The sequence below is a fragment of the Mytilinidion resinicola genome (assembly GCF_010093595.1).
Source record: "Mytilinidion resinicola strain CBS 304.34 unplaced genomic scaffold BDZ99scaffold_16, whole genome shotgun sequence".
Lineage (NCBI taxonomy): Eukaryota > Fungi > Ascomycota > Dothideomycetes > Mytilinidiales > Mytilinidiaceae > Mytilinidion > Mytilinidion resinicola.
The window spans coordinates 996,325-1,008,109 of NW_022985452.1; the positions used below are offsets into that span (position 1 = coordinate 996,325).

Here is an 11,785-nt window from a genome sequence, read left to right on the forward strand (position 1 = left end):
AGCCATCACCAGCACCCACCAGCAGCGCGCTGGTCGGAAAGCATGCAGTGTGACGGCGATACCATCGTCGCGTGAGGAAAGGGGCCATTGATATCCATGGGCCATGGCGCTATCGAGAAGACGGACGATCACGCTCGCTACCGAAACGATGATGACGGCTATGAGCTCGCTCCCACGACTACGGCGACCAGACCCGTATTGGCAAGCATACGAGCCGATAGCCTCGATAAGACCTAGGCAGCCCCGTTGGTGGCATGGTGTGGCGGCTGCCCCAAGCATGCCAGAAGCCGACGCGCCGAACGAACCCTGGCCCCTTCCCGCCGGTGATCGACAGCAATTCTGGAGAAGCCAAAGGCCCTAGCGGCGGCGCCATAGCACTCCTCCGGGGAGGCCGGGGGCTGGGGTCTAAGAGCATGGCAGCGTTGTTGGCGCCGAGGAGCACGATGCAGTGGTGAAAGGCTCATCACCGGCGAGGCCCGCCTGGCATCCATTACCACTCGCTCCCAGCCGCTGGATGCTGACCCAACTGCCCCGGCCAGTCAGATGCGCAGCTGGCCCGACGAGCGTGGCTGCGTGCACCAGCGCCGCCGCTGCAACTGCAATATGTATGGCAAGAGGGCAATTATTAGTCGGGCTCCAGATGTACCTTGAGCATGTCATCCGCCTGAATCGCCTCGCCTGGGGCCGTATCGCGCATCACAAGGCCGCCGAGTACACCGGACTAGGGACGCAAGCAGGTACTCCTCGGTCGTTTGCGGTGGTTATTATTGGCGTTCCACGAGCGGCGGGCCGCCAGACCAGCCTCTCGAACGATGTGGGCTTGCATCGGTATCCTCACTTGCAGCCGCCCTCACACTGCGCTGTTCCCAACAGCAGGCCGTGTTCAGGCGGGTGATTGGGCGCTGACCAGCCGTGCCTGTGGACGAACCAGTGCGGCAGGTCTTTCATTGCATCGCAGCCCACGGACATGATCCTCGCTGCTGGACGTGGGGAGCGCGCTGAAAGGCATTATGCATCCAAGGCCCCCTCACAAATGACTCCGGCCGTGGTTTCAGCAGCGCCCGGCTCGCCTCCATGTTGTGAAGGCATCCATCCGCTGGCTGGCGACCGCGCAGACAGACAGACAGGCCGGCCGTTCTGCGGGCATCAGCATCCAACACGGCGCGGCAATCTGCAGCGCGGGAGGTAAGCACGTACAGAGTAAGCTCATATCGAAACCCTGGATGACGTACCCCCGCGAGTCCCACGAGATGGGTGGGTCCCAACGTGGCGCTGAGTCTCAAGGAGCAAAAGAAAGCACTGCGGCATGAACGGCTTCGCCCAGCGCCCCCCGTGCAGCCGTCTGGCCAGGGCCCCTCTCCGGCCTCAGGGAACATCCAAAAGGAACAAGCCCGTGTGCGCCGTTCTCGTGCAACCGCCGTCTGCGCCAGACCGGCAGGGATCCCGCTTATGACACTGTCTGGAGGTGGCATGTATGATACAGTATGTGCAAGCACGGCGAGGTACGTACACCACCACCACAAGCGCCAGGCCTGTTTGGTACTGTTGGCGACGACAGTGAGCGCTCCCCAGGACACCCTTTCCAAAGTTCTCTCCTGCCCAGGCTTCTGCATCTCGTGTTCTAGACTATCAACAAGCATGGACGCTCCGGCTAAGGTTGTGGAGCAGCCCTCTCGGCAGTCTGGCACGATAGGTGTTGGCTCCGCTACTTGACTCAGCAGCATCGCACCCGACATTCCCCCTTGATTCCTTCGATCGTCGCCCAATGGGGAAATCGGTGAAGTTTCTTTCGCCCACGTCTGCGCCTGCAGCTCGTGGATCTTTCACACTTCGCACTGTCATGCGCCCCGCCGGCGACAAACGCAATCTCACCAGCCAGCGGTCCACCTCTGCGGCACAGCATTAGGCGTCGAGGCTGGCTGCGAGCGGGCCGTGTCTCGCCTACCGCCATCTTATAGCCTGGTAGACTACTGCTTCACGGCACACGACTGCGGCAAGGTGGATGTCATGTTTGTGGTGGTGGCTGTCAGCTGGAGTCTGCTATCAACTCGAATCGCGGGATTACCTGCGTCGACACGAGCGCGATGAGACTGTCCGCTGCGGGTGTCCTGTAGCACCATGCACCTCCGCTGAACCATGTCGGACTCGTTGGCGTTAGGACGTTGGTGGTAGGTGATATCGGCCGGCCGAAGCGACGATGGAGGCTGTTTTTGTTGGATTCCACCGCTGAAACCTTCAGCAGGCCGCCTGTCTCGGGGTCGGGTATGTTGTGTGCTATCTAACCCCGAAAAGGGGAAGGCTCCATTTCCTTAATTCCATGTCTTAGTTCAAGCCCTGGATTAATTATTAGGCTTCAGCTCCTGCGAAAAATTGTATCTCGCCTTTGCCTTGCAGTAGTACGGAGCTCAGCTGTTCGAGAAGACACGGCTGGTATCCTCGTCTGTGAGGTTTTCCGAGAGGCTAACTAAAACAATTATCTGGGGGCTGGAAGCATATGGCTTTTAGCGCTGTGGAGGGTCTACAACGTAACCGGCACGGCAGCAGTCTCCAGACAGTGGCAGTCTTGCCTCCTTGTGTGCTTTGTGTGCTGCTCGCCCATGCAGGGCTGCAAGGAATACCGCCGCGGCAAACGAGCAATTTTTTTCCTTTTGGCTGTTTTCCGTCCCGCAAGAAGCCCTTCCGTCTCTCTAACAAGCTCCTCGTTGCAGGCACTGACCCCTCCTCCTCCGCATAATATCTCGGGTGATCACGATGTAGATCCGAATGCATTCATGCGCTCCTTGCTCGATCTTGTGGGTACGACATGCGACCCAAAACAGTTTCATGTCAGCACCGCAACCAGGGCGGCACACGCCGGCAGTCCCACTCTACAACACTCTCCCCATATCTCCGAGAGCTTTCTAGGGCCCTGCAGCCGAGGTCGGACCACCCTGACGCCCAGTATTACAGCTTGTCTACAAGGGAGTTTACGAGCAGAGCATCCTCCTAGGCAGCGTCCTGATGACCGTTGCACATCGGGCGGACCTATTTTATTTTTATCCCCTTCTCCAGCGTCAGGTTACGATTGTCCACACCCACGCCGCCATCCTCCAACCTCCTGCTCCTTCTTGATCATACGTGCCGATCGTGCCACGCTTACGAATTCTCATCCATGACAATGCTTGGATGCAAGGCTCGAAGGCGCTCCTTGAAATCGGCCTAAAAGCGATTTGCCTCCCTGGCCTAATTTCACCGAGATCTGCCGCAGGCATCTACATTTGTCAACCACGACAGTGGTTCGCGACTTTTTGGTCCTCGTTCCGGGCTGTCGAAACGCTGACTAGTCGCCACGTCCGGTCTCTCGCGAGGAATGCCTCTCTTATCATGAGGACGACGCACATGTCGGCTTCGTGCTTCGTACGAAGCCCCTTCACCCCACGGAAAGCCAGGATCTCACGATCACGTACATATGTATTTCATTGCAGCTGGAAGCGTTCCCCATATCCCGAACGTGTTCCATGGGTTGTGGGTCTCACATGCCCGTTCTTTTTCTTTTCCCTGGATGCACAACCACGCCGCTACTCAGGGAAGGTGAGGTCATCCCAGGACAAAAAACTTTCACAGGCAGGTCGAATCGTTGATGTCCAGAGTTGTCGACCTTGCCTTGGTAGGGTAGGCGTCAGCCTAAGATATGTTGCATCCGGGAAGATCTTGCAGAATCCTCTTTTTCCTCATGTCGCAAACATGCGGGACTGAGTTTTATCATGGAATGTGATAACTAATACTCTCCTTCGCATCTGAAAATGGCTTTATAGGATTCCGCTCCAATGCCGAGACACAAAGGTAGCATGTTCGACCATATTCGGCCGTGGCTTTGGACCGCATGGAGACCTCCAGTTCCCTAGCAATAGTCCATCGGTACCATGGTACAGCACTTCCGAGGTTCTTCCAGGGGTGCTGGGTACATGCATCATTCCCGCGGCACGCACGGCTCGGGGTTCAAAAGGCTGGTGGCCCCCGTCTTCTTGTCAGCACAACTAATACCCAAGATGATTCACGGCTCGGCGTCAGGTGTATCCTCGCGCGCTCCCAGCGGAGCGGCGCGAGCGCTGTTGACATGCCCCGGCCCTCACCACCATTCAATGGGGCAATTTGATTCGGATATGATTGGAGCTAGTTGTAACGCATGTGTGCGTTTTGCCTGCTTGAACGAGCGTGGCGGTGTGTTTTACGAGGAGGGGACTTGAGGGGTTTATTTGAAGGCTTGAAGCTACTGTCTGCGGACCTTTGCGCTTGTCGAAGCTCCCCGGACGGGCTACGAGAACGGCGCAGTGTGTGGTAGCGATGATCAAACAAGTCGTTTATGCCACTTTCATGTCCGCATGACCGCTCGACCGCTAGTGTTATTCTCAGGACTTGCCGGCGTCCAGATCGCGACTCTGCATGCTCGCCAAAGCAGAACCCTCACTCGCGCTCTCAAGGTATTCGCGAATCTCCAATACGTACCAGAGCAACGTTTTCATATTCCACTGTCTCATCCTATACTCTTCTCACCTATACACTCTTCCTACCTGTACACTCTTCCTTTTTTCGATACCAGGTATTAATCAATAGATCTACTCAACTAAATCGGAAAAGAACTCGCATACTTCTGTCTCACATCTCAATTCTTCCCGACGCTTTCGCTTGTTCACTACTAATTACTATGCACTCACTTCGCTTTTTCACCGCCATGCTATCCCGCAGATCCACCTCGCCTATTCCCGGCCCTGAACTCGACTAAATTTCGCCTCCTGAAGGCTTCGTCTAGAGGCGGTGAGGTGTTCGGCCCGAAGCTGTACCGTACAATGGGCCTCGGGAAACACTTTGATGGTGGTGATCGCGTACTTCACCGCCAGCAGCTTGCGTCGATGTGTCAAGTGTTGGTGCGGAGAGAGGAAGGCCTCTGTGAACACCTACAACTCCCAATTCGTCCTAAGCAACGCAAGCCAATGACATAGTGATGTCCGTAGCCTGCCTCCACCACCCGCGCAGGACTTGGGGTGATGATCGAGCTTCTGAGTCTTCAGGTCCCGCCTGAACAAGCCCATTTTCATCATTTCGCCCGTCATGGAAACTTCCTCGATCATGTCGAACTGAACAATATTACCTGCCCGCTACGTTCGGACTCCGTTGCGTAGAGACAGCGCTCTCAGGCATGAGAAGTATCTCGCGCTTCGCCCGAGCATCCGAAGCCCTCCACGATTGGCTGGAAGCTGAAATCATCCCAGCCTAACAGCTAGGTTCTGAGTACGTTGTATCGTCGTTGCAACGCTTGGGCTGGCTTGAGCCTCTGTCTTCCTCCTATCTTGTCCAGGTCCTTGTAGCGGCATACAAGCACCTTTGATCATAGCGCTCTCGGAGGGAGGTTCTAGTAGCTGCATATCGTGGAACTCATCGACTATGGCGAGCAGGAGGGAGTGAGGGATGACGAGGCTGGGATCGGTCACAATGGGATTTGGTTGTACTGTGGCACGAGGTAGGTTTTAACTAAGAACGTGTCTTGATATTAGGAATCTCTTGGTTGTGCCTCGAAGGTGTATCACGCTTGAGAAGAGTGGAGAGGAGGTATTCCGGTATATACACCAGCTCGATCCAACCATCCCTGCACTTAATCCTCACTCTCTTCTAGCATGCCAAATCCGCGGCACCTCGAATCAGACCTTGGAACGAAGAAATCTATAACATAGTGAGAAGCGTAAACGGGGGCCAGTCTGTGTGATTTCGACTCTGTTATGGCATGTCATTGCCGCTCGCTGTACATGAAGCTATGGGGAAATACATGCCAACAAGAAGCAATGCACACACGGAGGTTCTTCCAGTCTCAAGACTCGTGGAAGGTGCGAGAGCCTAGAGATATCACGGCCCGACCTTGACTCACGCCCGTTTGACACTCGGTATATATTCACTTTATTTCCTAGAGCTTTCACAACAAGAAAAAACTAAATGGTCTGCGGACTGATCGCTATAAAAAACTTCTTCCAAGGGGTTTCGCCGGCGGCCACTCAGGTGGTGAGCTCACTTCGGTGGGCTCTAGGTCTTTGCTACCTGAAGGTCACAGGTTCGAAACACAGTAGGACCTTTCTTTCTTTTATAAGTCAATCGAGCATTCCATTTCCTGTGGATACGTGACGAAACTAGGCCTCTTGACTTTCAGTTGCTCTTGTGAAGCATAATCTAAAGGGTCTAACTTGGATCTCAGCAAATATTCTGCGCAGGTCCGTTTTGATTTGTGCCGTAATTTTACAAATAAAGTCCGCAACATTGTAGATTAGACCATCGAGTTGATCTAACGTTAGAGGGTGAACAGGAGCCGGTCCGCTCGATTTTCAGACTCTTTTGGTACCTTTTGGTACCCGATGTTTGTAGCACCCTGAATTAAACCGATCAATTAAGGTAACAAGAAGTACAAATGGAAGCCAACCCAATATCCCATATCTAAGTTATTTGAAGACTGGCCTGTAACGGAGGTGTTTCTGCCGAGGAGTTTAATATACGCATGAATTATCAAAGGACAATGAAGCCCTCTTATGGGTTGTTATCACCCTTTGCGCGATTCCAGCAACAAGATTGTTTTTACTCATATGTGCTTGTTAAAGCACACCGACTAAATTCATATTCTCTTATATGCACAACGTAGTAGTATTCACCGCTCCCTCAACGCTTTTCCCAAACCGTTTGAACGGCAAAAAGTGCTCAGTGACATCTTCCCCGTCCGTATCAAGAATCTTAAACCTCAACTCTAAGGCTTATCCCATAACCATACCCTTCAAACCGCCCATATCGCCCTCCTTGGCGGCAATTTCAAAGTATCCGTAGATGATCGTGACAGCGAGCAAGATGCCAGTGCCGCTACCCAATGCACCGAGCAAGTCGCTTGTAACAGACAAGGCTCCAATGCAGGCGCCTCCGAAAGCGGCAGCAGTCGGGATGACGCGCTTGAGTTCCTTGTACATAGATTCCTCACGATGTCCGGCCATGACGAGACCTTGTTCCTTGAGCTGCTTGGCGACGTCGCGGGGGGAAGAGCCGGAGACTTCGATCCAAGTCTTGGAGAAGACGGCGCAGGCGGTGAGCATGTAGACGATGAAGACCGCGGTCTTGAGAGGGTCGGAGAGGGCTTCGGTGATGCTGAGGGGTGGGGACCTAGATTCAGATTAGCACCATTCTGGGATTAAGGTGGTAATAGAGCAACGAACATGTAGTAGGCGACACCGGACGTAGCGAAGAGCTGCGACGATCCCTCGCGCGGCTCCCAGGTGCCGATAAGGCGGACAAGGAGGTTCTCAGAGAAGCGCGAGTACAGCATCTGGCTGACGAGAAAGACGTTGGAGGAAAGCGCAGACTGCAGCATGATGGGCATGTTGGAGGTGTAGAACAGGCGGACGGGGTAAGAGCCGCGTACACCACGCTGGCGCGAGGACTTGACGGGGATCTCCACACGGAAGCCCTGCAGGTAGATGACGGCGCCAAAGACGACGAGAGTCGCCAGCAGGTTCATCACGTTGGGGAGATTCTGGCGGTAGAAAGCCTCCTTCAGAGCAATGGTCTTGTTAGGCCAGGTGAAGAGGAGATGCACCAGGGCAACGATGGCACCCTCGAATTCGGGGCCACGGCCGGTGTTGATAGTGGTGGGCGAGAAGGCCTTCCACACGATAGACTCGCAGATGTTGGTTGCGATGAACAAGGAAATACCGCTTCCGAGGCCGTAGCCCTTCTGGAGAAGCTCATCGAGGAGAATGACGATGAGGCCGGCGACGATCAGCTGGACGACAAGGAGGATGCAGATTCCAGCACCCAGATCAGACGGCTGGCCATAGAGACCAGAGAGAACGTAGACGACAGCCTGGCCGAAGGACAGAATGATAGCGAGGAGCTTCTGCGCGGTCTGGTACAGCTCGCGATCGGTCTTGAGGTCGAGGTTGACATCGATGAGGTGGGTGCCAGCAAGGAGCTGGAAAACCATGCCCGACGAGATAATTGGTGTTATACCCAGCTCCATCAGCGTTCCTCGGTTACTCGCCATCATCATTCGTAGCCAGTATAGCGGATCGGACGTGTCCGACGAAACGATGCCGTACAATGGCATCTGGCTCATCACCAGGAAAACAAGGAGGGTAACACCAGTCCACACCAGGCGGTTGTTGAATGGAACCTTGGTTTCGGGGAGCTGAATCTCAGGCACGAGAGGCACAAAAGGCTTTACAAGGTCAAGGAACCGTACTGTGATGCAATTGACGGTCAGCGATCTGTTTCCCTGAATGCAGTGCGCCTCTTGGACTGGAGGCGCGGGAAATGCTGAAAGATGGGAGGTACTTACAGCCACTCATGACTGCGGTTCAATAAGTCTAGAAGAGAACAAAAGGGAGAGAGGGAGTGAAGGATTGAAGTGGGAGGAAGGAGGACTAAAGGAGGGTCGGAGGTTAGGACGGCGTATTGATACGTGGTCTCCTCTGCCAGTGCATCGTCCACAAAAATGCGAAAAATTACTAAGCACCTTAAATAGCCTTGGCGTTCATCATCATAAACCAACCACACCTTTCCCCTTCACAAATTCACCAACGGCACAAGTACAGTGCCTCATCATTGAAATCCATACACTTGTTTGCCGCTGCGCGAGGAGCTTTATAGTGTTTTCGGCATTCCAAATAAGAGAGGAGTTGGGTATTTTGGACAACTAGTAATCTTGCAAGGTACCTCAGCGCCAACAGGGTGTATGCAGATAGGAAGTGTATCCGCTTGCCCCATGTTCTATTAGTACGTTAGAGCTCCACAGACAGTGGGAGGAAAGTGTACGGATATCTGTGGCAAGGCACTGTATGTCATGCTTTATGTTCAAAACACGTTAATGGAATGCGACCAGAGTGGTATGAGGTTTATAACGAGACATTCGCGGTCAGGATGGAAGATTTCTTCATGTGGTTGGAACCACCCCTTTTGCGACCCCTATAACAAGACAGAAATGAAGAACACCGCTATAGGAGCCACCTATTCGGCATACAGCAGCACTAGAGACGTCGTGACGCCCGATGAGGTTGAAGCTGGGAAGTAATCATCTTTGGCTAGCTTTTGTATCCGAAATCACCATGCCAAGAAACACTCAACGAATTTCGACGAGGCTAATTCCTAGGATTATTCTTTCTATCTTGTGCGTGTATTATTGTTCCACTCGATAGGGAAGAAACTACTGTGAATATTTCAGATTCTTCTGTCAAATTTCTCTCAGTTATCGCAAGACCTCACAGTCATAGGCACCATCAGTTTAGTCAAGCCGTACACCCCGAAGCCTCAGTATTACGTCGTTGACAGAGACAGTGCCCGTCCGCCTATGCACTTAGACCAAAGCATAAAGAAATGTCTGATGGAGGCCCGCTGCCCTGGAAGAAAAACCTTCGTCGAATATGAATATCAACATACCCACGCATCGACACCTACCCAAGGTCCCTCCGCTTCTTTTCCACCCGCGCGAACTTCACCAGTGACTTATCGGACAGCCATGATTCTCCGAACATCCTCTTGTCCTCCGTCTTGTAGATCGCTATTTTCGAGTCCGGGTGGTTGTTCTTGATCAACTCGCACATGCGGCTGTTCGCGTCCTTTAACGTCGTAAATGCGCCGTCGAGATCAAAACTACTTCGGCCTCTGAGCTCTTTCATACTCAGCTCCCGCCACTGGCTCAAATCCATGATGCCGGTGTACAGAACGAACCATACGTCCACGTACTCTTCAAGATGCGCCCGAACCTCGGAGTTCTGCTCTTTCACCATCTTGCACGCAGTGTCGATACCGTCACCAAGGGGCCACTGGAAGTCCATCCACACGAGCCCCCAGCCGTTGAAATAGGGGCCATTGATCAGATGCTGGAACAGGTCCCGCGGCTTTGCTTGATTCCCGTTCTCTGTAATGAACTTAGGAAGAGTGTCAAGGTAAGTACGGAGACCAGTCCGCAAGCCGGCAACCGAGGCCCAGGGGCCTATCCACGTCTGCTGGTTCATTCCAGCAGTTGTTAAGACCGCGTAGTAGACAAGATCTACGAGTGACTCGTTGAAACGCGCCTCCTCCAGCTCGCCTTCGGTGTACTCACTCTGGACAGCTCCCTTGTACTTATACTTCATGCCTGGTTGAGTCTTTCCGGCTGTAGGTTCAATCTTCCCGGCTGGGGACTCCTTTCCTTTGAAGTTGGAAGATGGTGGAGGGCTACAGATATCCATGGACTGGTGGCTGCTAAAGAACCCCGTTAGTCTCCGATTCTCATTTAGGCCGTTGATCTTCTGTGGCACGAATGTGTTGCTGATGTCCATTGGCGCGAAACCCAGGTGCCCAGGCGTGGAACTAGCTGGAGCAGACGCGTTGATAGTAGAAGGACCACTGGCATTTTCGTTTTGACTAGCAAATGCTCGAGTGCTTGGCTGATGAGGATCTACGGGGCTAAATGGAGAATGGGCTGGCTGAGCACCCGCACTAGCGCTTGACGGCCGTTGGCGACTTGGTGGTTGAGCAATTCCACGAGACCCTGTGGTATTCCTGTCCGTCTCTCTCTGCCTAGCGGGCCTGCTTGCTTTATGCTGAGTAAGCTTCTCCGATCGTTCTATCGTCGTCTTCGCCGTCACATATAAGCTCGATGCGCTGCTTGCAGGAGGGCTAGAGGCAGTGCCTGGGTACCTGGTGCCCGTTGTCAGGCCAGCAGACAGTCGAGAAGAGCCTGGTGCAACATTCGCACGAGAAGGAGGCGTACGGACCGCCGGAGCGAGAGGAGACCGCATGCTCGATGCATCAGATCCTCGAGAAGATGTTGCAGAAGCCGCCGGAGCAAGAGGTAGTCTGATTGTCCTGTTTGCGGAATAGGAGACTTGCGCATAATCTAGACCCAGATGGGGTTTGAAGAAACTGGGTACCGTGGTTCGAACACTATTTGTCGTTGACTGGGTTGGCGTGATTCTCCCGTCCGAGTCGAACGATTCCAGCCTTCCACCTGCAAAGACGCCATCTGAGTAGCTGTCTGTGATGATCTGGCTCGGAGCCTCGTTCGAGGGAGCTCTACCAGTGTAGTGTTCTTGACTTGACCACGCCGGGGGAACACTATCATCCACTTGGAGGACCTCCCGGGTTGGTTCTGGGAAATAGAAACCTGACCCGCGAGAGTATGAGTCAATTGACGCCTCCGTCTGCGAAACCATCCACGCAGGCTCGGGAACCCAACCAGCAGGCATGGTCCGGGGCGGTGTCTGGCTTTCGCCAGGAGTGCCATACCTTGGTGCCTCCGCGGCTGGTGGTATAGAGGCGTTCTGAGAGTCATCTGGTGCATCCGACGTTAGTGATGGTACGCGGAACATCTTGAACGAAAGAGCCTATAATACAGAGAAGTAGTGATAAAGAGAAAGAATAAGAATGATAGCAAGGTTGAAGAAAACGATAGTCGCAGAGGTGGTGTGTTGGTGCGGGTGACGTTAGCGAAATTACGGAGAAAGGAGAGTTTCCTAGAATGTGCTAATAAAATAGCCCTATTAGAAGCCTCGTGCGCTACGAAAGTTGTGAGTGCAAGTCGAGAAGCGTCCGGCGGTAGTGAATCTCCGTTGAACGCTCGAGGAAAAGGCCGTGGTCACCCGGCGATGTTCCCGATTTCAAGCTGTCCGAACATCTCATTCACCTCATTATATCAACAAGAAATATGAAGCACTTACAGTGCTTCCATAGGCTATAACTAGTGGGCGCGATGTTAAGCATTAGCAACCCGGACATGACGCTAATAGGGGCGGTAGAAGTGTTC

General features: G+C 53.6%; 3 protein-coding genes across 3 annotated transcripts; 1 reads left to right on the forward strand and 2 right to left on the reverse strand.

Moving 5' to 3' along the window:
* The first annotated feature begins 3,023 nt into the window (after positions 1-3,023).
* BDZ99DRAFT_96684 (uncharacterized protein) lies at positions 3,024-3,819 on the forward strand. The gene has a single exon (XM_033729077.1). It carries the CDS (start codon positions 3,166-3,168, stop codon positions 3,733-3,735), a length of 570 nt encoding a protein of 189 aa, XP_033573473.1. The 5' UTR covers positions 3,024-3,165; the 3' UTR covers positions 3,736-3,819.
* A 2,449-nt stretch (positions 3,820-6,268) lies between these two features.
* Positions 6,269-8,447, reverse strand: BDZ99DRAFT_466077 (SecY protein). The gene is made up of 3 exons (XM_033720689.1): positions 8,339-8,447; positions 7,218-8,241; positions 6,269-7,164 (listed from the first exon to the last, which is right to left on the reverse strand). The coding sequence occupies exons 1-3, from the start codon at positions 8,346-8,348 to the stop codon at positions 6,768-6,770; spliced, it is 1,431 nt and encodes a 476-aa protein (XP_033573474.1). The 5' UTR covers positions 8,349-8,447; the 3' UTR covers positions 6,269-6,767.
* Positions 8,448-10,155: 1,708 nt separating this feature from the next.
* Positions 10,156-11,442, reverse strand: BDZ99DRAFT_466078 (uncharacterized protein). The gene is made up of 2 exons (XM_033720690.1): positions 10,335-11,442; positions 10,156-10,254 (listed from the first exon to the last, which is right to left on the reverse strand). Exons 1-2 carry the CDS (start codon positions 11,349-11,351, stop codon positions 10,243-10,245), a joined length of 1,029 nt encoding a protein of 342 aa, XP_033573475.1. The 5' UTR covers positions 11,352-11,442; the 3' UTR covers positions 10,156-10,242.
* Between the last annotated feature and the right edge of the window lie 343 nt (positions 11,443-11,785).

Excerpts from the sequence above, each read along its gene's own strand:
- BDZ99DRAFT_96684 (XM_033729077.1), top strand. The coding sequence starts at position 3,166 with ATGCAAGGCTCGAAGGCGCTCCTTGAAATCGGCCTAAAAGCGATTTGC.
- BDZ99DRAFT_466077 (XM_033720689.1), bottom strand. Across the intron at positions 7,165-7,217 it reads TCCGGTGTCGCCTACTACAT|GTCCCCACCCCTCAGCATCA; the intron begins GTTCGTTGCTCT and ends ATCTGAATCTAG.
- BDZ99DRAFT_466078 (XM_033720690.1), bottom strand. The coding sequence starts at position 11,351 with ATGTTCCGCGTACCATCACTAACGTCGGATGCACCAGATGACTCTCAG.